Source organism: Pan paniscus, chromosome 15, assembly GCF_029289425.2.
Source record: "Pan paniscus chromosome 15, NHGRI_mPanPan1-v2.0_pri, whole genome shotgun sequence".
In the NCBI taxonomy this organism is placed as follows: domain Eukaryota; kingdom Metazoa; phylum Chordata; class Mammalia; order Primates; family Hominidae; genus Pan; species Pan paniscus.
The window spans coordinates 64819691-64847365 of record NC_073264.2 but is presented as its reverse complement, the minus strand read 5'-3'; the positions used below and the strand labels follow the sequence as shown (position 1 = coordinate 64847365).

General features: G+C 41.8%; 1 protein-coding gene and 1 pseudogene across 3 annotated transcripts in view; one reads left to right on the top strand and one right to left on the bottom strand.

The window, feature by feature from the left end:
- Nucleotides 1-638: 638 nt before the first annotated feature.
- LOC100979015 (eukaryotic translation initiation factor 2 subunit 2-like) lies at nucleotides 639-8191 on the bottom strand (annotated as a pseudogene).
- The window catches only part of SGPP1 (sphingosine-1-phosphate phosphatase 1), a 43880-nt gene continuing 24238 nt past the window's right edge, over nucleotides 8034-27675 (top strand). For all 3 annotated transcript variants that reach the window (XM_034937676.2, XM_034937674.1, XM_055097684.1), the window contains exon 1: nucleotides 8034-8873. In XM_034937676.2, coding sequence (XP_034793567.1) covers nucleotides 8190-8873 — 684 coding nt within the window. In that variant the 5' untranslated portion in view covers nucleotides 8034-8189. The remainder of the gene's footprint in view (nucleotides 8874-27675) is intronic.

Genomic DNA, 27675 nt, shown 5'->3' with positions numbered 1-27675 from the left:
TCTCCAAACAACTTGGCAGCTTTTTAATCTTGTTTTTAATACAACGGTATATCCACTCTAATGGCAAACCTGTCCAGCCACATCTCCACAACATGCTTTGCAAAGTCAGTGATTAGCAAATTAGTTAGCTTTGGCACGGAGCTGTGCTTGCTTGCCAGTGACAGCCTGGAAGCGGGTTTTGATACTGGCAACAGAACATCTAGAGTGACAAGTTTCGCACTGCAGGAAATAGAGTCGCGTGTCCTTCTGCAGGATTGTGTCTGGTGATTGGCATGTGTGACAAGTGACATATTCCTTGATATATCTTCTCAAAACATTTTCTCTATTTCTGTTGGAATCTTTTTTTGATTACAAGTTGATTATTACCATCTATAGAACCACTTGTACCCAATTCAGCCAACGAAAATGCAAGATGTTTGGACTGACGATGTAATAGTTAATAGGTATCTGCAAAGTTGACAAAAGAAGTTTTCTGCCGGGCACGGTGGCTCACGTCTGTAATCCCAGCACTTTGGGAGGCCGAGGCGGGCAGATCACGAGGTCAGGAGATCAAGACCATCCTGGCTAACACGATGAAACCCCGTCTCTACTAAAAATACAAAAAATTAGCCAGGCGTAGTGGCAGGTGCCTGTAGTCCCAGCTACTCGGGAGGCTGAGGCAGGAGAATGGTGTGAACCCGGGAGGCGGAGCTTAGTCCCAGCTACTCGGGAGGCTGAGGCAGGAGAATGGTGTGAACCCGGGAGGCGGAGCTTGCAGTGAGCCGAGATCGCGCCACTGCACTCCAGCCTGGGCGGCAGAGCCAGACTCCGTCTCAAAAAAATAAGGAAGTTTTCTTGGTTCCTACTTGTACGACCTGTGGAGGTTTCATGACAAATTTCCTTTTCTCCCCAGCAACCATATCTAGATTCTTTTCTGTCATGATGTTGAACACTCGATTCAGCAGCTCCTTATATGTGTAGTCTCTTTCTGAGCCTGCCCAAGCAGGGCCTGATTACTGAATGAAACACCATCATGATTTTTTCTGTCTTCATCTTCTAGAGCTTCATCTTTCTCTAGTATTTCATCCTCATCTGAGAACTTGATCTTCTTCTTTTTCTACTTTTTATTGCCAAGCATAATGTCAAGGTCATCCTCTGGTTCAGCTGATTCTCTAACATTACTTTCAATCTGAAGATCCTTTACACCTTCTTCAGCTTCATCAATATCCAATATCTTTTTAGTTTTTTTTCTTTTTTCTTTTGATTAAAGAAGTTCAAGTCATCTAGATCATCAGGAGCATATTTTTTCCTACTGTCCTCTTCTTCAGCTTCCAAGTCTTTGTCCTCGGTTGGCTCTGGCTCTACTTCTTTTGTTTCTGAAGGCTGAGTTTCCTCTGTTTGGGTATCCCCTTCCTCACCTAACATAAAAGACTTCTTCTCCTTTTTCTTCTGTCTACCGAGTAGCTGGGATTACAGGCATGCGGCACCACGTCCGGCTAGTTTTGTATTTTTAGTAGAGACGGGGGTTTCTCCATGTTAGGCTGGTCTTGAACTCCCGACCTCAGGTGATCCACCCGCCTTGGCCTCCCAAAGTGCTGGAATTACAAGTGTGAGCCGCCACGCCCAGCCCAATCAGATTTTAAGAGCAAGAAAAGTAGGACTGAGAAGAGAATTGTTAACAAGGAAAGAGGAAAAAAGTCTTAGGGAGTAATTAAAAAAAAAATATTACAGAGTTTGGTGAAAGGAAAACTGAGTATAAATGGTCTCTACGATAAGGAAGAATTCCACGGTCAGCTCAGCCTATGTGGGCTAGAAATAAAGTGGGTGATGGGCCATTTATTATCATTCATTTATTTTGTTCTAATTTTGCTTTTTGCCTGGGATACTTTTAGACAATCTCTGTGTAAGTTTCCCTTAGAATTTTACCTTGGGAGAAGGTGATTCAAACGTTGAGGCATAAAAACCTTAGAAGACAGAAAACTCGTTAACCATTAATGATAAAATTTTATTAATATACATCACACATTTTATTTACATTTGTGCTATAACAGAGATTTTTGAGAATTCAGAAGAAATCCTATTTTTGAGAAATATAATAAAACTAATCAAAGATGCAGGATAAAATCATTAGGTGTATATATAAAGAATTTAATTAACATAGGTTTAATTTTTCAAAAATAACATACTCATAATGAATATTTATTGATGCCCATAATGTACTGTTACTGATATCAACATATCACAAATATTCTAGTAATAGCCGAGTACCATGGCTTGCACCTGTAACCCCAGCTACTTGGGAGGGTGAGGCAGGAGGATTGCTTGAGGCCAGGAGTTCAAGACCAGCCTGGGCAACATAGTGAGACCTGGTCCCTAAAAAAATAAAAATAAAAAAATTCTATAATGGGCCGGGCATGGTAGCTCATGCCTGTAATCCCAAAACTTTGGGAGGCCAAGGTGGGTGGATCATGAGGTCAGGAGATCGAGACCATTCTGGCCAACACAGTGAAACCCCATCTGTACTAAAAATACAAAAATTAGCTGGGTGTGATGGCGCATGCCTGTAATCCCAGCTACTTGGGAAGCTGAGGCAGGAGAATCGGTTGAACCCAGGAGGTGGAGATTGCAGTGAGCCAAGATTGCACCACTGCACTCCAACCTGGTGACAGAGCAAGACTCTGTCTCAAAGAAAAAAAAAATTCTATAATGTTAACAATTTATGGCAAATAGTTTGCAATATATATACATTTTATCATTTAACAATAAAAAATTAAACTAGGTTCCAGATAGGCAAAAGAAAACAAGTTAATGGCAATAAATATTCAGTTTAAAATGAATATTATAATTTTAAGTAAAATAGTTGTGAACGTAAATTACTTAGAATGTATATTTCTAAAGATAAAGTTCTTTGACCTCATTGTAAAAGTAGCTGAATCAGTGATTTATCTCAATCCAATATAATAAAGTACAAACTTAATTTGCCTATGGAAGGTAAAATGTCCAAGGCTAAGACTGCATATTGTTTCCTTACTACTTTTATGAAAGTTCCATTAGAAATGACAGCAACATTTTACCTTTATAGAATATCTGTGTCAAAAAAATATTTTAGTAATGTATAAAATTAAACTCAGGGCTGGGCCAGGTGGCTCACACCTAAAATCCCAGTACTTTGGGAGGCCAAGGTGGGTGGATCATGAGGTCAGGAGTTCAAGACCAGCCTGGCCAACATGGTGAAACCCCGTCTCTGCTAAAAATACAAAAATTAGCCAGGTGTGGTGGCACATGCCTGTAATCCCAGCTACTTGAGAGGCTGAAGCAGGAGAATTGCTTGAACCCAGGAGGTAGAGGTTGCAGTGAGCCGAGATCACGTCACTGCACTCCAGCCTGGGCGAAAGAGCAAGACTCCATCTCAAATAAAAATAAAAATAAAAATAAAGTCAAGTACAGAGAAGGATATAAGAAAATCAACATGTTAATTATGAAGCATGGATATAATACAGTTCTCATATCATACGATATCTTTATTTGGCTTTGCAGGAAAGACACTGAATCATACCCAGGTAGTATATCCCTACTTGGCAGCAATATTTTTTCTTCAAAAAAATGTTTATTCACATTCTGAGAGAATGCAGAAAATAAACAAAAATTTAAAAAATTAAAATTGTATGCTTTGTGATAAAAATACTTGCCATAGAATGTTTATATTTGAATCTTTTAATATAGTTAAATTTTTTTGTTTTCTTTTTACTTTTTTCTTTTTCTTAGAGGCAGGGTCTCACCACATTGCCCAGGCTGGTCTTGACCTCCTGGCCTCAAGCAATCCTCCTGCCTTGGCCTCCCAAAATTTTGGGATTACAGGCATGACCCACTGTGCCTGGCCTATAGTTAAACTTCTATTAAATTTTAAGATATTCTATTAGGAAAATTTCAGAGGGAATGTGGGTAGAAACCACCAAAACTACTATTCTTTATACCATGGCTCTTTGGTATGTAGGTAAGACCTTGTCCCTCTCATTAACAATGATTTATTGCACCAGTGTCAGCTCCTTCAAGTTTTGTCAGCTTGTATTATTTTTCCTGTTTAGTGCAGTTATAGGTCAAATTTCCATTTCTCCATCACCTTTGTTCCCACTACTGTTAAAGGGGATATTGCATTCTGACAAAATATACCAGCGCTAAAGGACTCATAATGCAGCCATGGGATCTAATGATCACCTCTACTTTGTTTTACATACTTTCCTCTTCCTCTGCCATCTCTGGGATAAACAGACCCTAGAATAGGAAATTCCTCAGATGAATCTGAATAATTCCCTTGTAAACAAATTATTTTGACAGAAAAGCACATACACAATCCCTCAGCCTGATGCTGTTCTCCCCTTCTCTCTATAAACCAAGATGCTCCTTGTCTTCAAATGCCAACGAATCATCTGTTTCACAGAACCATTCATAGAGAATCCAATGCCACCTCTCTGCTTACTCCACAGAGTGATTACTTTATGTCTCATTTTCCAGAGCTGTTTAGTATACCTGGCTTTACACCTTCTTTGAATATATTTGTATCTTTTTCTCATGTTTTCTCTCCTTCACTACATTGCTAATGCTTCAATATTAGATACAAGGGTTGGCCAGGCTCAGTGGCTCATGCCTGTAATCCCAGCACTTTGGGAGGCCAAGGCAGGCGGATCACGAGGTCAAGAGATTGAGACCATCCTGGCTAACACAGTGAAACCCTGTCTGTACTAAAAATACAAAAAATTAGCTGGGTGTGGTGGCAGGCACCTGTAGTCCCAGCTACTCAGGAGGCTGAGGCAGGAGAATCGCTTGAACCCAGGAGGCAGAGGTTGCAGTGAGCTGAGATCACACCACCATGCTCCAGCCCGGTGACAGAGCAAGACTCCGTCCCAAAAAAAAAAAAAAAAAAAAAAAGAAATTAGACACAAGTTTGTTCTAACCAGGAACGGACTAATATTTGCCTGCAGTCCTATGAATTCAAATGAAACATTTTAATTTTTTCCTAGTTCCAAAATTTCATTCAAATCTATCCCCCACCTTCCAACCCCCCAGAACCAAGGTCCTAGTTCAGGCTCTCATTGTTTCTCACCTGATGACTGCAATAATCTTCTAATTATTTACCTAGCCTTCACTCTCTGACCTCTGACAATCGTCTTTGATTTCTTTCCCAGTTATCTTTCTAAAACACAGTTCTGATGGTGTCACTCCCTAGCCTAAAAGCCTTCCATGGCTCCCACTGCCTACAAAATTAAATCCCTTTGGTATTCAAGGATTTACAACCTAATCCTATCCTCCCTTTGTAATCCCATTTCCAATCACCCTTGCTACTCTATGCTATATGCTATTGTTTTTTGTGTTTTTTTTTTCATTTTTTAATTTTTACTGTTTGAGACAAGGTCTTACTCTGCTGCTCAGGCTGGAGTGCAATGGTACAATCGTAGCTCCCTGTAACCTCTAACTCCTGGGCTCAAGCAATCCTCCCACCTCAGCCTTAAAAGTAGCTAGGGCTACAGGCATGTGCCATCACACTCAGCTAATTTTTTTATTTTTCTTTATTTTTGAGACTGAGTCTAGCTCTATTGCCCAGGCTGGAGTGCAGAGGCACAATGTTGGCTCACTGCAACTGCCACCTCCCAGGTTCAAGCCATTCTCCTGCCTCAGCCTCCCGTGTAGCTGGGATTACAGGCATCTGCCACCATGCCTGGCTAATTTTTGTATTTTTAGTAGAGATGGGGTTTCACCATGTTGGCCAGGCTGGTCTCAAACTCCTGACCTCAAGTGATCCACCAGCCTTGGCCTCCCAAAGTGCTGGGATTACAGGCATGAGCCACTGCACCAGGCCCCCACCTAATTTTTTAGAAAATATTTTTGCAGAGTCAGGGTCTTGCCATGTTGCCTAGGCTGGTGTCAAACTACTGACCTCAAGTGATCCTTCCACCTCAGCTTCCCAAAGTGCTGGAATCAAAGGAGTGAGCCACTGTACCTGGTTTGGTAAACAAAAATGTTTACCAAATACATTTTTGCATATCCCTATCTTCCTTCACTTTCTCTTCCTAAAATGAGCTTCTTCACCTATTCATATTTTGCTCTGTAAAACAATCCAGCTCTACAGGATCACCTCCTAACACCTTTCTTCCTGTTCCTAGTCAAACTTGTCCTCCTTTCTGAGGCATGCTGTTTATGTCTGTTTTACACTTGCCATCTTCTCTATTCTCTAGAAGTAGTCCTGTCTTTCTTTATCTCCCCTAAGCTGTGAACAACTTGAGAGCATGGGTGATGATTTATTCCTCTTTCTATGGCCACAGCCTAGCAAGTGGAGTGGGAGGAGGAGAGTACCTGTCCCTGCGAAATGAAATTTTTTTTTTTTTTTTTGAGATAGGGTCTTACTCTGTTACCTAGGCTGGAATTGCAATGGCACAATCAGGGCTCACCGCAGCCTTGACCTCCCGGGCTTAAACAATCCTCCCGCCTCAGTCCCCCAGTTATCTGGGACTACAGGTGTGGGCCACCATGCCTGGTTAATTTTCTTTTTTTTTTTTTTTGAGACAGAGTTTCACTCTTGTTGCCCAGGCTGGAGTGCAATGGCGCGATCTCGGCTCACCGCAACTTCTGCCTCCCTGGTTCAAGCAATTCTCCTGCCTCAGCCTCCCGAGTAGCTGGGATTACAGGCATGCACCACCTCACCCGGCTAATTTTGTATTTTTAGTAGAGACGGGGTTTCTCCATGTGGGTCAGGCCGGTCTTGAACTCCCGACCTCAGGTGATCCGCCCACCTTGGCCTCCCAAAGTGTTGGGGTTACAGGCGTGAGCCACTGTGCCCAGCCCTGCCCAGCTACTTTTGTTCATTTTTTGTAGAGGTGGAATCTCCCTATGTTGCCCAGGCTGTTGTCAAACTCCTGGACTCAAGCCATCCTCCCTCCTCGACCTCCCAAAGTGCTGAGATTATAGGCATGAACTACCACGCCTGAAGGAAAGTATTTCTCCTGTTTTAAGGGCATGGGACAATTTCAAGCCTGTTTCTTGGAAGTAGTTCACATTCTTTAATTACAGACATTCACCTGATCATGGCGGGTGTGGTGGCTCACGCCTGTAAACACAGCACTTTGAGAGGCCAAGGCAGGAGAATCACTTCAGCCCAGGAGTTGGAGACCAGCCTGGGCAATATAGCGAGACCCTGTCTCATCTCTCTCTCTCTCTCTAGGTATATATAAAAGACATTCACCTGACCTGAGGAGTTCAGAGACCTTATAAACTGCTCTAGCTAGAAGTCAAGTTGGTAACTTGTGAGACAGGGAAGTTAAGCGTCTAAATTAACGTTATCAAACTCAAAAATCTATACACTGCATTCATTCTCTACATTTATTCTGTGCAAGCCCTCTAGGTATTAGAATCTAGGAAAAGGAAATTTTACACTTAAGAACACCTGTGCTCCCTTAACATATACCAAAATATTTGATAAATGACACAGTATTTTGAATTTGTAGGTGGCTGGCTTTTCTTTTGCAGACCACACCTGTTAATATCACCTGGCCCTGTCTTGGGATCTACATGTAGTCTTGTCACCACTGGTCAATTGGCACATGGTTTTCCGAACATCAGTCGCCTGGGACAGCTCTGTAATTACTTGTTAATTACTTGAGTCGAATGATTCCGAACTCATGGTAGTTGCTTCGCCTTCATTGATCATTCACCATTTGGTTCTGTGCCAGCAGGATGCCCGGCTGCTTGGTCACAGGCTTGCGCAAGCTGGCACCAGGATCGTGGCCTCTTTAAGTCAACTTCTGGCTGAGGGAATCCGGCGACACTAGCCCGCGGGGAAGAAGGGCTGAAGGTGGAGCAGGGGGACACGCCGCGTCCCACCAGACGTACGCCGCGACGCCTGCTGGTGGATATTACCCGGGACCTCAAAGCGGCCGCCCGCCGATCCTCAGCGCCAAGCCACGGCCGGATGCGCTCAGGGCGGACCCGCGCGGCCCGGCCCCTCAGGGAGCCCGGGTGGGGGCGGGGCGGGGCGGGGCGCGGCGCGCGCGGCGAGGGAGGGGCGCGCGCGGGGCGGGGGCGCGCGGCCTGTGGCGCCGTCACCCGGCAGACTCCGGAGGGTAGAGCGCTGTGCCGGTTCCGCTGCCGCTGGCCAGGAGCGCGCGGACAGTTCGGGGCTGCGCCGGAGGCCGGCCCGCCTTCCCGGGGGTTCCGTTATCATGTCGCTGAGGCAGCGCCTGGCCCAGCTGGTTGGGCGTCTGCAGGACCCGCAGAAAGTGGCCCGTTTCCAGCGGCTGTGCGGGGTGGAAGCGCCGCCGCGCCGCTCAGCAGACCAGAGGGAGGATGAGAAGGCGGAGGCGCCTCTCGCCGGAGACCCTCGACTGCGAGGGCGGCAGCCAGGGGCGCCTGGAGGCCCCCAGCCGCCCGGGAGCGACCGCAATCAGTGCCCGGCCAAGCCGGACGGCGGCGGCGCCCCCAACGGCGTGCGGAACGGGCTGGCGGCCGAGCTGGGCCCGGCCTCGCCGCGGCGCGCGGGCGCCCTGCGCCGCAACTCGCTGACGGGCGAGGAGGGCCAGCTGGCCCGCGTGAGCAACTGGCCGCTCTACTGCCTGTTCTGCTTCGGCACGGAGCTGGGCAACGAACTCTTCTACATCCTGTTCTTCCCCTTCTGGATCTGGAACCTGGACCCTCTGGTGGGCCGGAGGCTCGTGGTCATCTGGGTGCTGGTCATGTACCTGGGCCAGTGCACCAAGGACATCATCCGCTGGCCGAGGCCCGCCTCGCCGCCCGTGGTCAAGTTGGAGGTCTTCTACAACTCTGAGTACAGCATGCCCTCCACCCATGCCATGTCCGGCACCGCCATCCCCATTTCTATGATCCTCCTCACCTATGGCCGCTGGCAGGTAAGGTTCCTTCTCGTCCTGTTCAGCCTGGGGGAGTTCAAAGAACTCGGAGTTCTCTTTGCTCTCTGCATTTATTTTAATTCGACCGTTCCCCTCCAAAGCCTCTCTTTCCACAGGTTTTCACAATACTCGCAAACAGGCCCTTTCTGGGTTTTGAAAAATTAAGTGATTGGGGGAAACTGGATACTTAGCCGTTGAATTCTATTTTAATATTAAATTCCAATTTAATGCCTTAGAACCCAAAGGACACACTTTTCCTAGAGTAATACATTGTCTTTGGGCTTTGGTTGAGTTTTTTAAACGGCTTTAATTCTTGTAATGCACAGTGGAAGTGAATTTTTTAAATAATCGCTATGTAAACTAAGACCCAGTTTCACCGTAATATATGGTGCCTTCCCTAAAACTGTTTCAGAAAGAGGTAAAGTCATTAGCTTTACCGTGAGACAGTGTTTACAAAACCTTAGTGTAATTCCAAAACAAACATGCTAGTTCCAAGCAATGAAGTAATCGATTTTCATCGAAGTTCCCTTTATGGAAGTTAATGGAGCACAGTGTGAGTTCTGTTTTTAAGGGGTGTGGTTGCTACTTTGCTGATAAAGTTTGATTATCTTCTGGATCACTAATCTGTAGTATCTAACAGTTGTTGAGCTACAACTGTAATACTATAGTGTTATTGCCTCATTAACTCTAAAAATGCATGGTTTAAAAGTTATTCTTAAAGATAGGGCTCTTGATCAGACTAGTGGGTTTATAAAAATGGCAAATATGACAGCAGGGTCAGCCTGACAATCAGGAAAAGTTTTGTTTTTTTTTTTAACCCTCTCTGAAAACTGCCAAGGGAAGAGTTTTTAATGGTAATCGTTTTATTTTGCTTACTTCTTTTGGCCTTCCATTGTTTATCTGTCTTTGAATTGTAAGATTTGTTAATCCTGCAGACCAGTCCCTTATTTTAAGAATAAAGTGCGTAATTATGGAGATTCTAAGGAAACAAACTTCCTCTATTTTTTCCCCCTTTACTTCACAAAATCATTTTACATTGAGAAATACACATTCTGTGTAAAACTCCATTATGATAAGCTTACTTATCCCACATTAAATTTCAGTGTAGATAAAATTTTGTCCCCATGGATACTTCTGTGTAGTGCATCTCTCTTACAGTACATGGAAAATACGCATTGTGCATAGTAAGAATGGCAGAATTAGGAGGAAAGAGTACCATGGGAAGTTTTTTTCTGTTTAACCAAAGGAGCTATACGGTGATGTTCAGATTGTGAAGCAGTGCTACCTGTTTTGCGTAATAGATAAATATCTCGAAGTTTTCATTTAATCTAAGTATTTCCGATTTTAAGATTTTCAGTGAGCTGTGTTTGGCCTGGTGATGTTAGCTGATGATGTTTCTCTTATTTTCATGAGACTTTTAGGATTCTGTAACAATAGAGCCTTTTATGATGCCTTCTCAGTGAGTAGCTATTTTGTATGCTATTAGTATTAGCAGTCAAAGTAAGAGAAAATAGCTATTTTTGCTCTTTATTTGTTCTGGACACATACTAACTGGAAGTCTGAAAACAGTACTGCTGAATCGTTTATGGGATATTGATATTCTAACATTTGAGGGTTATTTGAATTATCAGAATAAGCTTAGATTTAGTTTTTAAACAACCTAGTATATTTAATTCAAAGTTTAAGAAATTTGCGTATCATAGAATTTTAGACTTTGAAGTAGACCGGATGTTAGAAATCACTTAGTTTCAAACTGTCATTTTACAGATGTGCAAACTGACCAGTTACATTAAAATTAATCTTGTAATGCTTTAAATTTCTTATTTTACATTTTTTCACTCTAAATTTGCATAATTTTTTGGTTAGTTGTTCTGAAAGAAAGCCTCCTGACGGAGTCTTGCTCTGTTGCCCAGGCTGGAGTGCAGTGGTGCAGTCTCGGCTCACTGCAGCCTCCGCCTCCCAGGTTCAAGCAATTCTCTGCCTCAGCCTCCCGAGTAGCTGGGATTACAGGCACCCACCACCACACCAGCTAATTTTTTAAGGATTTTTAGTAGAGACGTGGTTTCACCGTTTTGGCCAAGCTGGTCTTGAACTCCTGACCTCAGGGGATCCACCCATCTCGGCCTCCCAAAGTGCTGGGATTACAGGCGTGAGCCACTGCGCCTGGCCTAAGCCTCCTTTATATGAAAGTTCTGTGTTTATAAATGTTTGACTAATAATCCAGTACAAAAAACAAGATGGCTTTTTAACCTTTTTCCTTTTTTTTTTCCCCTAAGAGTCGGGGTCTCACTATATTGCCTAGGCTGGTCTCGAACTCCTGGGCTCAAGTTATCCTCCCTCCTTGGCCTCCCAAGTGCCAGCTTTTCCTTTTCTTTTCTTTTTCTTTTTTTTTTTTTTAAGACGGAGTCTCGCTCTGTCGCCCAGGCTGTAGTGCTGTGGTGCAATCTCGGCTCTCTGCAATCTCCTGATCTCAATCAGGAGATTGAGACCATCCTGGCTAACACAGTGAAACCCCGTCTCTACTAAAAAATACAAAATATTAGCCGCCCCCTGCTCATCGGCCTCCCCCCACTGGCCTCCCAGAGTGCTGGCATTACAGGCGTGAGCCACCGCGCCTGGCCTCCTTTTCCTTTTTTTTTTTTTTTTTTTAAAGATCCTTGTTATCTATTGAAAACAAAAGTACCTTCCTTTGCTTCAGCTGTTTGGGTCCTCTACTCTGTGAATTAGTATTGTACTGCATTGGAGGCTTATATAGAAAGCCTTTCCCCTAGAAACTGGGGGAAGAATTAAATAATGAAAGCCTGGTGTTTTTCTGATAAGTTTTGGTTGGCAGTCTTGCCTATCTGCTGTGCCTCAGCTGCTTATTTGGGACAGGTATGGTTACTTATATATGCCTAGAGTGCTGAAACATCTCTTGAAACTGAGTTCTATACCATTCCTTTGTCTTGGCTTTACTACTTCACTACTACCTACTACTTAATGTTTCTGCCCTCATTGAAATTTGCTCAAGTTTCACCACCCAGAGCATTTTAAAGTAATCCTTTCTGTTTCATTATTCCTCACTTACACTTAAAAATGACAGTATATGGCCAGGTGTAGTGGTTCATCCCTGTAATCCTAGCACTTTGGGAGGCTGAGGCGGAAGGATCCCTTGAGCCCAGGAGTTGGAGACCAGCCTGGGCAATATAGCGAGACCCTGTCTCTGCGAAAAAAAATCAAAAATCAGCTGGGCATGGTGGCACATGCCTGTAGTTCTAGCTACTAGGGAGGCTGAGGTGGGAGCATCACTTGAGCCTGGGAGGTTGAGGCTGCAGTGAGCTGTGATTGCACCACTGCACTTCAGCCTAGATGACAGGGCAAGACCCTATCTCAAAAAAAAAAGACAGTGTACAAACTCGGGGGTTGTTTAAAAATGCAGATTTCTACATTTCCCAGGGTAAGTTTCCCAGAGATTCTGACCCATTAGATAAGTGAGGAGTGAGTTGTATTTCTTCAAGATTGCTGTCTCAGCTTCTTTGAAATTCCAGTCTTTGAATTTTTTTTTTTTTTTTTTTTGAGACGAAATCTCTCTTTGTCACCCAGGCTGGAGTGTGGTGGTGTGATCTTGTTTCACTGCAAACTCTGCCTCCCCGGTTCAAGCGATTCTCCTGCCTCAGCCTCCTCAGTAGCTGGGACTACAGGCGCACACCACCATCCCCGGCTAATGTTTGTATTTTTAGTAGAGACGGGGTTTCACCATGTTGGCCAGGATGGTCTCGATCTCTTGACCTCGTGATCCACTCCCCTCAGCCTCCCAAAGTGCTGGGATTACAGACGTGAGTCACTGCACCCTGCCTGAATTTTTTTAAGGTACGTTATAAGACAAAGGAGAGATTGGAATAGTATAGCTCCAAGTAATTACTTAAAGAGTTTTGTATATATATTTTATGGTGATGGAGGATAGAAAATGTTATGACCTTTTCCCAAGGATTAAATAACTTGAGATCCATTGCCTAGGATAATGGTTATTGCTCTCATATTATTCATTGGAATTTTTTGTAGCCTGAATTGGAAAAAAAATTAAGAAATAAGGAGCATCTGATATAAAGACAATAAATAGTCCTTTGAAGAATAAGATAAACAATATGACGTTCCTTTTCCATTTATGTTTGCATGTTCTTTTCAAAAATAAAATTTCTTAATTTTTAAAGCTCTGTTTGACTTGAATTAATTTAATTTTTAAATAATATGGAATGTAATCAGTTTTAACTGTATACTTTATTTAATTAGAAGGTTTTAGATTAATTTTTTTTTTTTTTTGAGACAGGGTCTTACTGTGTCGCTCAGACTGGAGTGCAGTGGCACGACTCCGGCTCACTGCAGCCTCGACCTCCCAGGCTTAAGTGATCCTCCCACCTCAGCCTCCCAAGTAGCTGGGACCACAGGCACACACTACCATCAGCTAATTTTGTTTGTTTGTTTGTTTGTTATAGAGACGGGGTTTTGCCATGTTGCTTAGGCTGGTCTTGAACTCCTGGGCACAAGTGATCCTCCCACCTCGGCCTCCCAAAGTGCTGGTATTACAGGCGTCAGCCACCTTGCCCTGCTAAAAATTAGCTGTAGCACTTACTTTATAGACAACTCATTGCCAACTAGTCTTTCATTTTATGTGCTTTTACTACTTTTTATTATAATAAATTATTATATTTTATAATAATAATGTTATAGCATTGTTAATATTTTTATTTTTTATTTTTTGAGATGGAGTCTCACTCTGTTGCCCAGGCTGGAGTGCAGTGGTGTGATATTGGCTCACTGCAACCTCTGCCTCCTGGGTTCAAGCAGTTCTCCTGCTTCAGCCTCCTGAGTAGCTGGGATTACAGGCACGCACCACCACGCCCGGCTATATATATATATTTTTTTTCAATAGAGACAGGGTTTCACCATGTTGGTCAGGCTAGCCTCTAACTCCTGACCTTGTGATCTGCCCACCTTGGACTCCTAAAGTGTTGGGATTACAGGCATGAGCCACTGCGCCTAGCTGTTAATATATATTTTTAAGCACTTACTATGAATCAGACATTGTTTGAAATGTCTTTTATCTCATTTACTCTTCTATAATACCCCAATGTTCCTATTACTAGCATGGGTTTACAGATGAGGAAACTGAGGTTCAGGGAGGTTATATTATATAACTTAAGCAAAGTAACCTAGCCAGTAAGTGTCAGGGGTTCAGACTGACTCAGCAGCTTATATAGAAAATTCATTTTAAATCACACTTTGTGTGTGATTTTTAAGGTATGCTTGCAGTAATATTATTTTTGAAATATATGATTGTATTCTTAAAATACGAGAATAGCTTTTATATACCTTGAGAAGATAATTTGTGCTTGTGTATGTACATACATATGCAACATCCACAAATATTTGTGTTTTAAACATGTATGAAGATGTTGACTGAAATCAAATGCTGATTTGTCACCTAATATAAATAAAAAATTTGATAAACATAGAGCTTTGGAAAAGAAAGACACATAGGAATATTCTGTCAAAATGTTGTTTACTGTAAATAATAGAAGAAGGTATCTGTGAGGTCATGAAAAGATAAATGGAAGAAAGGCAAAAAGTAAGAGTTACAAAAGTAGGTCATAGTAAAGACCAGAGGAGGCTGCAAGATCCAAGAAAAATTGATCACTATGGTAATTCTGGAAAGAAACACAGTTTATTAAAAAATTGAATTGGTTTGCCTCTTTTTTATGGAGCACGATACTTGTGTTTGAAATTCACGTTTTCCTGAGTTTATAAGTCCTTATTACTAATTCCTTTTTTTTTTTCTGGATACGAAGTCTTGTTCTTGTCACCAGGCTGGAGTGCAGTGGCGTGATCGTGGCTCACTACAACCTCCGCCTCCTGTGTTCAAGTGATTCTTCTACCTCAGCCTCCTGGGTAGCTGGGATGACAGGTGTGTGCCACCACACCCGGCTAATTTTGTATTTTTTTTGAGATGGCGTCTTGCTCTGTTGCCCAGCCTGGAGTGCAGTGGCACGATCTTGGCTCACCCACCACCATGCCTGCCTCTACTAAAAATACAGAAATTAGGCTGGGTGCTGTGGCTCACGCCTGTAATCCCAGCACTTTTGAAGGCCGAGACGAACGGATCACCTGAGGTCAGGAGTTCAAGACCAGCCCGACCAATATGGTGAAACTCCGTGTCTATTAAAAATACAAAAATTAGCTGGGTGTGGTGGCAGGTGCCTGTAGTCCCAACTACTTGGGAGGCTGAGATAGGAGAATTGCTTGAACCTGGGAGGCAGAGGTTGCTTGAACCCTGCTGACAGAACAAGACTCTGTCTCAAAAAAAGAAACATGAAAAGAAGAGTACATTTCTTTCTCTGTCCCACAGCTTCTAGGGTCTTTTTTTCTGAAGGATTCAGTGTTAGACATCTCTTGTTTAGCTTCCCAGAGGTAGTCTCTACTTTTGCAGACATACATTTATATAGTTGTTTGTTTGGTTTGAGACGGAGTTTTGCTCTTGTTGCTCAGGCTGGAGTGCAGTGCAATGGCGCGACCTTGGCTCACCGCAACCTCCGGCTCCCAGGTTCAAGTGATTCTCCTGCCTCAGCCTCCTAACTAGCTGGGATTACAGGCGTCCACCATCACGCCTGGCTAATTTTTTTAATTTTTAGTAGAAATGGGGTTTCAGCATGTTGGCCAGGCTGGTCTTGAACTCTTGACCTCAGGTGATCCACCCGCCTCGACCTCCCAAAGTGCTGGGATTACAGGCATGAGCCACCACACCCGGCCTATATAGTTTATTATTCATACACAAGGTAACGTACTGTACTGTTCTGGATCTTGCTTTTATCACTTAGTAATATATTGCAAAGACCTTCCTTCCCCTCCCTCCCTCTCTTTCTTCCTTCCTTCCATCCATCCATCCTTCTTCTCCTTTTTCTCTTTCCTTCCCATCCTTCCTTCCTTTTTTTCTATTCTGTTTTTCTTACCATTTTTGTTTTTACATAGGTTTCACCATGTTGCCAAGGTCGGTCTCAATCTCCTGGGCTCAAATGATCCTCCTGCTTCAGCCTGCCAAAGTGCTGGGATTACAGGCATGAGCCACCATGCCCAGCATGGTTTTTTTTTGTTTGTTTGTTTGTTTGTTTTTGTGAGATGCAGGCTCCCTCTGTCGCCCAGCTGGAGTGCAGTGGTGCCATCTTTGCTCACTGCAACCTCCGCCTCCTGGGTTCAAGCAATTCTCCTGCCCCAGCCTCCCGAATAGCTGGGATTACTGGCACCTACCACCATGTCCAGCTAATTTTTTTTTTTTTTTTTGTATTTTCAGTAGAGATGGGGTTTCACCGTATTGGACAGGCTGGTCTCGAATTCCTGACCTTTGGTGATCCGCCCGCCTCTGCCTCCCAAAGTTCTGGGATTACAGGCATGAGCCACCGTGCCTGGCCTTCTTTTTTTTTTTAAGTCCAACAATTAATGAATACTAATTATGTGTCTATGATTTTTAAAAATGCCTTACATAAATTAATTCTATATATAGAGAGAGAGGGAGAGAGGCAAACAGAAGGAGAGAGAAAGCGCTATCTAATTTTTTTCACATTTGCATGCTGTTCCAATATATTAATATGACATAATTTAATAAGTTGACTATTTCTATACATTTATTTATTTATTTATTTTCCCAGCGCTCCCCTCAAGAAATATTCCAATACCTTTAGTTTTCCAATCGTTTGCTAGTGTAATGACACAGTGACTGTTTACTGGAACACATTACTATGTCAAAGAATGTAGGCATTTAAATTTTAACAGATAACGTAAAGTTGCCTGTCATAAAGATTGTACTAATTTACATTCATCCTGGAAATGTATGAGAGTATCTGGTTTCCTGTGCTCTCAGTGTTGCAGTATGTTATCAAATTTATTGATCTTCCTCAAAATAATTTTTCTTAAATTAAAAAAAAAATAATTTTTATGTGGCCAGGCGTGGTGGCTCACACCTGTAATCATAGCACTTTGGGAGGCTGAGGTGGGCGGATCAGCCGAGGTCAGACATGGAGAAGCCCTGTCTCTACTAAAAATACAAAAATTAGCTGGGTGTGGTGACAAGCACCTGTAATCCCAGCTACTTGGGAGCTGAGGCAGGAGAATTGCTTGAACCTGGGAGGCATAGGTTGCAGTGAGCCAAGATCATGCCACTGCACTCCAGCTTGGATGACAGGAGCTAAACTCCATGTCAAAAAAAAAAAAAATATATATATATATATATATGTATATACATATATATGAATTTTTACTATCCTAATTTTACAGACGACAAAGTAATTTTAACATTGTATTTAATTTGAATTAGTCTTATCAGTAAAGTTGAAGAACTTTCCATAGGTTTATTGACCACTTATGTTTCCTTTTCTGTGAGCTGTCTATTCAAAGCATTTCTTTTATTTTTTTTCACTTAGATTATTGGTATTTTACTTACTGATCTTTACAGATTTTTAATTTTTTTTATTTCTATGGGTACCTAGTAGGCATATATTTATAGGGCACATGTTGATTTTTAAAAACTGTATCTTTTTTTAGTGGTTGCTTCACCTTAAAATAATATTACATTAGTTCAAGTATAGCATCAGAACCTTGCAACAGTATATTTCCACTTATCCCTGCCCCCTCTTTGTCATGCATTTATATCCATATATGTCCTAAGGCTCACAATTCATCGTTATTATTTTTGTATAATGTTCCAATATATGATATAGAATGTCCCAATATGGTTTTGGAACTGGTATAATTTTTCTCCTACCTAAAGAGCCTCTTTTCACATTTTTTCTACTATAGATCTGCTGGTGATAACATTTCCTTAGCTCTTTTATTTGAAAAATATATTGAATTAATTTTGGAAAAATATTTTCATGAGATACAGAATCCAAAAATAAAGATACAGAATTCAGAATTCTAGGTTGATAGTTTTGTTTTTTCTCTTGGCACTTCTTTTTTTTTTTTTTTTTTTTTTTTGAGATGGAGTCTTGCGCTGTTCCCCAGGATGGCATACAGTGGCTCAATCTTGGCTCACTGCAACCTCCACCTCCTGGGTTCAAGCAGTTCTCCTGCCACAGCCTACCAAGTAGCTGGGACTGCAGGCGAGCACCAACGTGCCTGGCTATTTTTTTTGTAATTTTAGTAGAGATAGGGTTTCACTGTGTTGGCCAGGCAGGTCTCAAACTCCTAACCTCAAGTAATCTGCCTGCCTCAGCCTCCCAAAGTGTTGGGATTACAGTTGTAAACCACTGTGCCCGGCTACTTTTGGCACTTTTAGTACTATGTTGTACCATTGCCTTCTGGCTTGCATAGTTTTTGACAAAATATCTGCTGAAATTCTTATTTGTGATCCCCAGTACTTAATATGTATTTTTTATTCTGGCTGGTTTTAAATTTTTCTCTTTTTCTCTAGTTTTGAGCAATTTAAAAATGATGTGCCTTAACATGCTTTTTCTTTGTATTTCTTCTGTTTTGAGGTCATTGCGCTTGAATCCATGGGTTTGTAGTTTTCATTATATTTGGAAGATCTTCAGCATTATTTTTAGAATTTTTTTCCTCTCCCTTCCCCACTTCCATTCTGTTCTTTGGAAATTCCAATTTCAGTACGGGTGTGGTGGCTCATGCCTGTAATCCCAGCACTTTGGGAGGCCGAGGCTGGCGGATCACGAGGTCAGGAGATCGAGACCATTCTGGCTAACACGGTGAAACCCCAGCTCTACTAAAAATACAAAAAAATTAGCCGGGCATGATGGCGGGTGCCTGTAGCCCCAGCTACTCGGGAGGTTGAGGCAGGAGAATGGCGTGAACCTGGGAGGCGGAGCTTGCAGTGAGCCGATAACAGATATCGTGCCACAGCACTCCAGCCTGAGCGACAGAGTGAGACTCCGTCTCAAAAAAAAAAAAAAAGAGAAATTCCAATTTCATGTGTTTTAAACTGTTCATTCACAGGTCACTGAAGCTCTATTCTTTTTTTTTTTTTTTTTAAGCATTTTTGCTTTCCCTGCTTCCTTTTTTACAGTTTCTGTTGCTATGGCTTTAAGTTCACTTACCTGTTCTTTTGCAATCTCTAATTTTCTGGTAATTTTATCAAGTAGGATAGGGTATAATTTCAGATTCTGTGTAGTTTATATCTAGAAATTGCATTTGGGTCTTTTAAAAAATCTTCAATTTCTCAGCTCATTATATTTCTATATTCTTGAGTAAGTTCAGAAGATTTTTAAAAATTACAGTTGGGTGCTGGGCACGGTGGTTCACGCCTGTAATCCCAGCACTTTGGGAGGCCAAGGCAGGCGGATCAGCTGAGGTCAGGAGTTTGAGACCAGCCTGGCCAACATGCAGAAACCTCCTCTCTACTAAAAATACAAAAATTAGCTGGCATGTTGGTGGGCGCCTGTAATCCCAGCTACTTGGGAGGCTGAGGCAGGAGAATTGCTTGAACCCAGGAGGCAGAGGTTGCTGTGAGCTGAGATTGTGCCACTGCACTCCAGCCTGGGTGACAGCGTGAGACTCTATCTCAAAAAAAAAAAATTATTATTGGGTACAGAGACTCACTGTCACCCAGGCTGGGGTGCAATTGTGAGATCTTAAACCCAAGAGCCTCGAACTCTTGGGTTTAAGGGAACCTCCTGCCTCAGCATCCAGAGTAGCTAGGACTGCAGGTGTGTGCCACCATGCCTGGCTAATTTTTTTAATTTTTTAATTTTATATTTTTAATTTTTTTGTTTGTTTTTTTGAGACTGAATCTTGCTCTGTTGCCCAGGCTAGAGTGCAGAGGTGTGATATTGGCTCACTGCAACCTCCACCCCCCGGATTCAAGCGATTCTCCTGCCTCAGCCTCCCAAGTACCTGGGATTATAGGCGCTCGCCACCACACCCAGGTAATTTTTGTATTTTTAGTAGAGATGGGGTTTCACCATGTTGGCCAGGCTGGTCTTGAACTCCTGGGCTCATACTATCCTCTCACCCCCATTTCCCAAAGTGCTGGGATTACAGTACCTTTCCCAGCCAATTTATAAGATGTTTTATAGCAATCTTAAGGTGTTTAGCTTCTAATTCCATCATCTTTGTCATCTTTGTGTGTTTCTATTATTTCTCCTGATTATAGATCATATTTTCCTAATTCCTTGCTTGGTAATTTTTACAGAGTTTTGGATTTTGTTGTATTTCTTTACATAGTCTTGGAGTTTGTTCTGGTGTGCAGTTAAATTACTTGTCAGTTTAAATCCTTCTAGGTTTGATAGGATGGTCCAGAATAATCGTAGGCTAAGGCTAATTTAGCCTCACTACTTACATGATAACCTTCTAACCATTCTACCCAATTCCCTCTTCACTGCTTGATGGGAAAGCAGTTGCAAGCTTATATGAGCTTTGGGAATTGTTTGGCCTGCTCCTCTCCACAGTAGTTTTTTCTACAGTCTGGTGGATTTCTCCCCATGCATGCACAGATTAGTACTCAGCCAGCAACTTCATGAGTTCCCTCTACATATCTCCAGGGCTCAGTCTCTGAGATTTGTCTCTCCAATACTCTGTCCTGCAAATTACAGCCTCTTTGGCTTCTGAGGATACTAGTCTTTCTCCCCTTAACTCAGGGAAACTGCTGGACTCAGTTTTGATTCTTCCTCCTGTGCTACAGCCTGGAAACTGCCTCTAGCAGCAGGATAATGCAATCACAGGGCTCATTTGTTTCCCTTTTCTCATGGATCTGAGTTTCACAAGAGTGAAACTCCGGCTCAGAAAAAAGGGAGATTTATTCGAACAACATATAAACACACGACAGAATGCTTCATAAGTCACTTTAAACAATAAAATAGACAATAATAACATACGTATTTTTATAAGCATACTCAGGTATACTAATGACAGTTGCACAGGTACAACAGTTATGAGCAGATGAACTGTATTCATAAGGTTATTGGCTGGGCGCGGTGGATTATGCCTGTAATCCCAGCACTTTGGGAAGCCGAGGTGGGCGGATCACCTGAGGTCAGGAGTTCGAGACCAGCCTGGCCAACGTGGTGAAACCCTGTCTCTACTAAAAATACAAACAATTAGCTGGGCGTGGTGGCAGGCACCTGTAATCCCAACTACTCGGTAGGCTGAGGCGGAGAATCACTTGAACTCGGGAGGCAGCGGTTGCAGTGAGCCAAGATCACAGCATGAGCAACAAGAGCAACACTCCATCTCAAAAAAAAAAAAAAGGTCGGCTGGGAGCAGTGGCTCATGCCTGTAATCCCAGCACTTTAGGAGGCTGAGGCAGGAGGATCGCTTCAGCTCGGTGAAACTCCATCACTACAAAAAATATAGAAAGTTAGCCAGGCGTGGTGGTGTGTGCCTGTGGTCCCAGCTACTCTGGAGGCTAAGGTGGGGAAAAATCACCTGAGGCTGCAGTGAGCTGTAACCACATCACTATACTCCAGCTTGGGCAACTCAGTGAGACCCTGTCTCAAAAAAAAAAAAAAAAAAATAGAAGGAGGTCAAGGCTGGGCATGGTGGCACATGCCTGTAATCCCAGCACTTTGGAAAGCCAAAGCAGGAGGATCACTTGAGGCCAGGAGTTTGAGACCAGCCTGGGCAACAAATCAAGACCCTTTCTCTACACAAAATTTAAAAATTAGCCAGGTGTGGTGGTATGTACTTGTAGTCCCAGATACTTGGGAAGCTGAGGTGGGAGGATCACTTGAGCCCAGGAGTTGGAGGCTGCAGCGAACTATAATCATGCCACTGTGTCTTAGCCTGGGAGACAGAACGAGACTCCATTAGTAAAAAATGAAAATTAAAAAAAATAAAGAGTTAAAAAAGTGAAGTACAAACATTTATCACTATGGCTGGTAATTGTGTGCACTCCACTTTATTAACTGTGGTTATCTGAAATACCATGATAGACAATTTGAGCCTTTTGATGAGATCCATCAAAAACCACATGGGCCAGCTACCACATGTGCAGGCACCCAAAGAGTCAAGATCTCAAGAAATTTTATCTTTCACAAATGCAGATGTACATCACTTCATTTATTAAGTTTCTACATTTTTACCTTGTGAACCAGGGAAGTTGATGGTGTAACTCCCAGTCCAAGGCTGAAAGCTTCAGGATCTGGGTGGTTGCTGGTGTAAGTATGTGCTGGAATCCCAAGGCTGGTGAGCCTGGAGTTCTAACATCCAAGGCAGCAGAAGAAAAGTCTGTCCCAGCTCCCAAAGAATCCAGTTAACCTTCTGGATATGTTCTGTCTGGGCCTCCTGCAGATTAGATGGTGCATGCCAACATTGAGGGCAGATCTTTCCCATCTAGTCCACTCTGACTCATACACTAATCTCCTCTGGAAACATGCTCACAGACACACCCAAAATGATGCTTTACCAGATTTCTAGATATTTCTTAATCCAGTCAAGCTGACACCTAAAATTAAGTCCACAAATTCAAACCTTGTCAACTTCACACCCATATGTATAAACTGTATATAATTTCCATGTAAAGACAATAGCAAGAAAATACTTCACCTAACATGATACGGCTACCCCACATACACCAAAAATGTGCTAAATTTCTTCCCTAGATTTTGGCTTTCAAATTCCAGGATTTTAATATTTTGGGTTTGTAATTTTCAGGATTTTAGATATTAGAGATTTTAGACTTTAGAGATTTTGATCTTTTGGGATTTCAACATTCAGGATTGTATCTTTTAGGATTATGACTGACACCAGTTCTGACATAGACTGTTTAGGCCACAGAGCCTAAATAGTTGCTATCAGGCTCTTTACAAAAAGCTTTGCCAGTCCCTGACTTAGTGTCAATGGCAGTAGAGAGAAATGGGTGAATTTGATAGATATTAAGAGGTAGAATTGACAAAACATGGTGACTAATTGGATATATCAGTAAGAAGGAAAAAAAGTATTGTTCTGGGGTTTCCTGCTTGGCAAGCTGAGAAGTAGTAGTTTGGTTTATAGAAATAGCAAATAATGAAAGTGGGTCAGATTTGGGGAAAGTGGCAACGGCATGGAGATGACTTCAGTTTTAGGTGTTTCGAGTTTGAAGTGTCTATAAGTCATCTGGAGCTGTCCAGGAGATGGTTCTATACATGAAGATCAGGACCAGTTTCTTGTCATCAGCATATAGGTGCAAAATGAGTACACACAGAAGAAGAGAGGGTCTGCTGGGCACAGTGGTGCATGTCTGTAATCCCAGAACTTTGGGAGGCTGAGAATGGTGGATTGCTTGAGCCCAGGAGCTCGAGACCAGCTTGGGCAACATGGTGAAATGCCGTTTTTTTTTTTTTTTTTTTTGAGACAGAGTTTTGCTCTTGTTGCCCAGGCTGGAGTACAATGGCACGATCTCGGCTCACTGCAACCTCCGCCTCACAGGCTCAAGCAATTCTCCTGCCTCAGCCTCCCAAGTAGCTGGGATTATAGTCCCAGCTACTCAGGAGGATCACTTGAGTCCAGGTGGTTGAGGCTGCAGTGAACTGTAACGGTGCCATTGTACTCCAGCCTGGGCAACAGAGCAAGACCCTCCCTCAAAAAAACAAACAAACAAAAAATAAGTAAAAAATACAAAAAAATTAAAAATGTTCTGTTTTCATGTGCACATGTCTGCCTCACTCATAGTTTTATTTTTATAAATTCAAGCACACAGTAGAGACTCTCTGACTTTATTTGCAGCTACTTTTAGAAAAAAGAATCTGACTGGCTCAGCACAGCCAATGGTTTTGCTTCCCTAGGGCCAAGTGTTCATTCCTGATCCAAGTAGCTGTGGTCAAGGGAGCAGGATCACAGGAGATGAGCATGTCTCCAGGGCCACACTGCTGGGTCCAAGTGGGGGAAGTTTTCAGAAGAGAGGGGTGTAGATTGGACAGTATCATAAAATGAATGTAGTACAGAGGGAAGCCAGAAGTGAAAGTAAGAGAGAGGGTGTTTCTAGAAAAGAAAAGTAGTTAACATTGTTATTCTGCTAAGAGAACAAGCAAGATAAGTACTGAAATTTATAGAAGACTTAGAAAATAAATTAAAAAAAAGAAAAAGCTAATGTTAATTTTTATTTCCTTACAATTTGAAAATAGTTGGGACCATATTATATGTGGAGTTTATTCTTTTTATTTAATATTATATGCGATTATTAATTTTATGTATCAGTTTATTTGAATAAAGGTACTCAGATTTTTTTTTTTTTTTTTTTGAGATGGAGTCTTGCTCTGTTGCCCAGGCTGGAGTGCAGTGGTGCAATCTTGGCTCGCTGCAACCTCCGCCTCCCAGGTTCAAGCGATTCTCCTGCCTCAGCCTCCCCAGTAGCTGGGATTACAGGTGCCTACCACCACGCCTAGCTAAGTTTTATATTTTTAGTAGAGATGTGGTTTTGCCATGTTGGCCAGGCTGGTCTGGAACTCCTGACCTCAAGTGATCTGCCCGCCTTGGCCTTCCTGGGATTACAGGCCTTGACCACCATGGCCAGCCAGAGTACTCAGCTTTTGATCAAAAATGATCAAAACATCCAGATGTTTTTCTGAAAGTAGTTTTTAGACAAGTTTAACATTTAAATCAGTGGACTTTGAGTAAAGCAGATTATCCTCCATAATGTGAGTAGGTCTTATCCAATTAAATGAAGGCCTTAAGAGAAGACTGACCTCCCCCAAAGAAGAGTGAATTCTGCCAACAGAATGGTTTCAGACTTGAGCTACACATTAACTCTTTCCTGGGTCTTCAGCCTGTTGGCCTGCCCTGCAGATTTTGGACTTGCCAGCCTCTACAACTGCATGACCAATCCTTAAAATAAACTTTTCTTTGTATATGTAGATATACATATCCTGTTGGTTCTGTTTCTCTGGAGAACCCTGAGTAATACATTATGTAAAGAATTTTCCCACCAATATAAATCCCTAGAAAACAATCTTAATGGCCAGATGCAGTGGCTCACGCCTGTAATCCCAGCAGTTTGGGAGACCGAGGTGGGCGGATCACCTGAGGTCAGGAGTTCAAGACCAACCTGGCCAACGTGGCGAAACCCCGTCTCTACTAAAATTACAAAAAATTAGCTGGGCGTGGTGGTGGACACCTGTAATCCCAGCTACTCGGGAGGCTGAGGCAGGAGAATCGCTTGAACCCGGGAGGCAGAGGTTGCAGTGAGCCAAGATCGCGCCATTTCACTCCAGCCTGGGCAGCAAGAGTGAAACTCTGTCTCAAAAAAAAAAAAAAAAAAGAAAGAAAACAATCTTAATGAATGAAATTTTAAAAATATTCCTATGAAATAGTTTTTATACTGTAGGGTTATGATTATTATAGGTCTTAGTATCCCCATTTATAGATGAGGAAACTGAGATGTAAAGAGATTATGTGGCTAGCCCTAGCCCATGGTCCTACAACTGAAGAAGTAGCTTTTGGGGTGTCTGCCTAGTTTATAACTCTCTAAAAGCTCCCTTACCTATAGGGAAGCTATATTTTCTTTACATGATCGTGTCCCTTAGGATTTGAGAACAGGTACAGAGTCTGGGCTGGTTTTCTCAATGAGGAAATAAATTCAGAAGCCTTTGTCTGTCATGTGGACTGAAAGGCAGAGAAGCTGGTCTGTAGAAAAAGAAAAATGAAGCGGAAATATAGAAAGAAAAGATGATCCTGTGACTGTTCTGTTTATAGTTGTGGTTTCTTCTCCAAGCTTAGCCTCATTCCACCTTAGGGTTCTCTGAGACGCTGTCTATCCTTTTAATGCATCTCCTTTTTTTCTTCTTAAAATAATCTAAATTGGTTTCTGTTATTTACATGTTTGGAGTTCCAATATAATGCATGAAGTAAATAGTGATAGGTCTATATAGCTCTATAAACTCATATTTTTAACTACTTCATTATAACCAATAAATTTGGTTTATAATTATTGTATGTTATCAATAATTTTATGACAAACATTTAAAAATATGAATCCTTACCCACATTTCTATGTCCTTAGTATAGAATTCTAGGATTGCTGGGTCAATATATATGAACATTTAGAGCTCTTCTGTGTATTGACAAAATGCTTTCCAGAAAGGTTGTATCAGTTTTCATTACACTAGTAATGTATGAGAACAAGGCATGTCTATCTTTAATGTGCCATTATTGTCATCTGTTTACATGTATACTATTCATTCCTAGAATTGAACAGAAATTCTTTCCTGTGCCTGCCTTCCATATTTAAGTTACTCTGAAAAATTTAAATTGTATTAAAGACAGTTTTTGTAATTGTTTTAATTGCAAGTGATTTTATTGAGTTAATTTACTACCTTCAATGAATGTAAATGGAACATGCCAAAATATACAAAATAATTCTTATTATGTATAATAGTGAGAAAGTATATCAGAAAGAAAAAGGCCGTTTGGTAGAATAATTGAGGGAAACGTTTAGATAAATTTTCTTGTGATCAGGGATGTGCAGTGAAAAGATTAGATAGTGGTATGAAATTAAAAACATCTAGGATGTCATGTGATCTGTTTTGGGTTTGGTACATTTTTACATTTTTATGTATTTGAAAATAATGTGAAGGACTTGTAATTTTTACTTTCTACTCTATAAGACCTAAGATTTAATTTCAGTAAAAACATTCTTATTAGAGGAAATACATAAATGCCGCAGATACAGCTCAACATTCTCTATGAAAATGAAAACAGAAGCCAGGAAACCCCTGCCAAATTTAAAATTGTTACCCATTTGTGTAATGATAAAAATATAAAGTAAGAAGCAATGATAAATTGGAAAAGGAATTAGAATAGGTCACTAGAGTATAATACTGAATGTTACTTAGCATCCATAGGTCTGTTCTTTAACTGTAAAGAGAGAAGGATAGAATTAATGGTTTTTTTTTTTTTTTTTTTGAGACAGAGTCTTGCTCTTGTTGCCCAGGCTGGAGTGCAATGGCATAGTTTCAGCTCACTGCAACCTCTGCCACCTGGGTTCAAGCGATTCTCCTGCCTCAGCCTCCCGAGTAGCTGGGATTACAGGCCCCCACCACCACACCCGGCTAATTTTGTGTTTTTAGTAGAGACGGAGTTTCACTATGTTGGCCAAGCTGGTCACGAACTCCTGACCTCAGGTGATCCACCCACCTTGGCCTCCCAAAGTACTGGGATTATAGGTGTGACCCACCACGCCCAGCCAGAATTAATATCTAAGCTCTCTTCTACCTCTAATTAAATGAAATTTTTATTTAGCCTTCATTCTAAGAAAAACTTAAAATATATTTGAGTGATATTCTACTTGATCCTAAGGATAAAAGAAATTAAACAACACACTTTGAACAACTTTATATATGAAGGGCAGCATAGTGTAGTAGTTAAGAGCTCAGACTCAGGAATCAGACTTCCTGTGCTTGAATCACAGATCCATAACCTGATAGCTGGTTGACTTAGGGCAAAAATTTGACCCTGCTGTGCCTCAGTTTCATCTATAAAATGAGGTGAATTAGAATAGCTACGCCATATGGTTGTTCTGATGATTACATGGGTTAATATTTGTAAAGCTCTTAGAATAGCACCTGGTATGTAGTAAATTGTATGTCAAATAAAAATTATTAACCTCTCAGTAAATAATAAATTCATATTTATTTCTCCTAATGTCTGCCTAGAATTGAATTTTGGCTTAAAAAAGTCTAGCCAAATTAACGGTCAGAAATAAAGGATTACTGGCTGGGCACAGTGGCTCATGCCTGTAATCCCAGCACTTTGAGAGGCCGAGGCTAGCAGATCATCTGAGGTCAGGCGTTTGAGACAAGCCTGGCCAATATGGCAAAACCCCATCTCTACTAAAAATACAAAAAAAAAAAAAAAT